The 642-nt window shown below is 26.9% G+C and overlaps 1 protein-coding gene across 1 annotated transcript in view; it reads left to right on the forward strand.

Annotated features, from left to right (window-relative positions):
• Positions 1–297: 297 nt before the first annotated feature.
• Positions 298–642, forward strand: part of LOC106477373 (tRNA dimethylallyltransferase, mitochondrial-like) — a gene marked incomplete at both ends in the record, with an annotated part of 4,808 nt that continues 4,463 nt past the window's right edge. The window contains one exon of the mRNA XM_013937949.1: positions 298–416. Within this exon, the coding sequence (XP_013793403.1) occupies positions 298–416 (119 nt within the window). The remainder of the gene's footprint in view (positions 417–642) is intronic.

Genomic DNA, 642 nt, shown 5'->3' on the forward strand with positions numbered 1-642 from the left:
ATTGAGTTTTAGCTTTCTTTGTTCCAGTATTAGTTGAATGTTTTTTATGTTTCAGTTCCTAATCAGTTGGAGGTTTTACCAAATCTTCTTGTAAGGAAAAGCTATTAAAATTGAAAGTTCCCAAAGATGATTTTATATATATTGTTATTTACAAAAGAGGATTTAAGGATTTTTAATGTACTATTCTTCTTACACATAGAATGATCTCAGATTGTTTATAAACAGAAGTTAAAAACCAATATAATGTGGAATAACTTTCTTACATAATTACTTACATTATTCTTGTGTGTTCTACAGTGAAGCCGATTATACACAAGGAATCTTTCAATCTATTGGTTTTAAGGAGTTTCACAAATACTTAATTTTATCTCCAGAAGAAAGAGAGACTGCAGAAGGAAAAAAACTTCTATTGGAAGGTGAGTTTCACATTAGAATATTAGTTTAATTGTCTTGTATAAAGAACACCATATATATTGTTTTATAATCAGGATTGGTCACCATAATGTATTCATTATCCTTCTAAATAAAGAAAACTTAAGAATGGATCTTAAATTAAGGAATCCATAGAATCAGTATTCTATATATATATATAAACTTTTCAGAGCATTTGTAGAGTAAACAGATTTCATCCTTTCTAATTTT

This window comes from Limulus polyphemus, unplaced genomic scaffold (assembly GCF_000517525.1).
Source record: "Limulus polyphemus unplaced genomic scaffold, Limulus_polyphemus-2.1.2 Scaffold14619, whole genome shotgun sequence".
Taxonomy (NCBI): domain Eukaryota; kingdom Metazoa; phylum Arthropoda; class Merostomata; order Xiphosura; family Limulidae; genus Limulus; species Limulus polyphemus.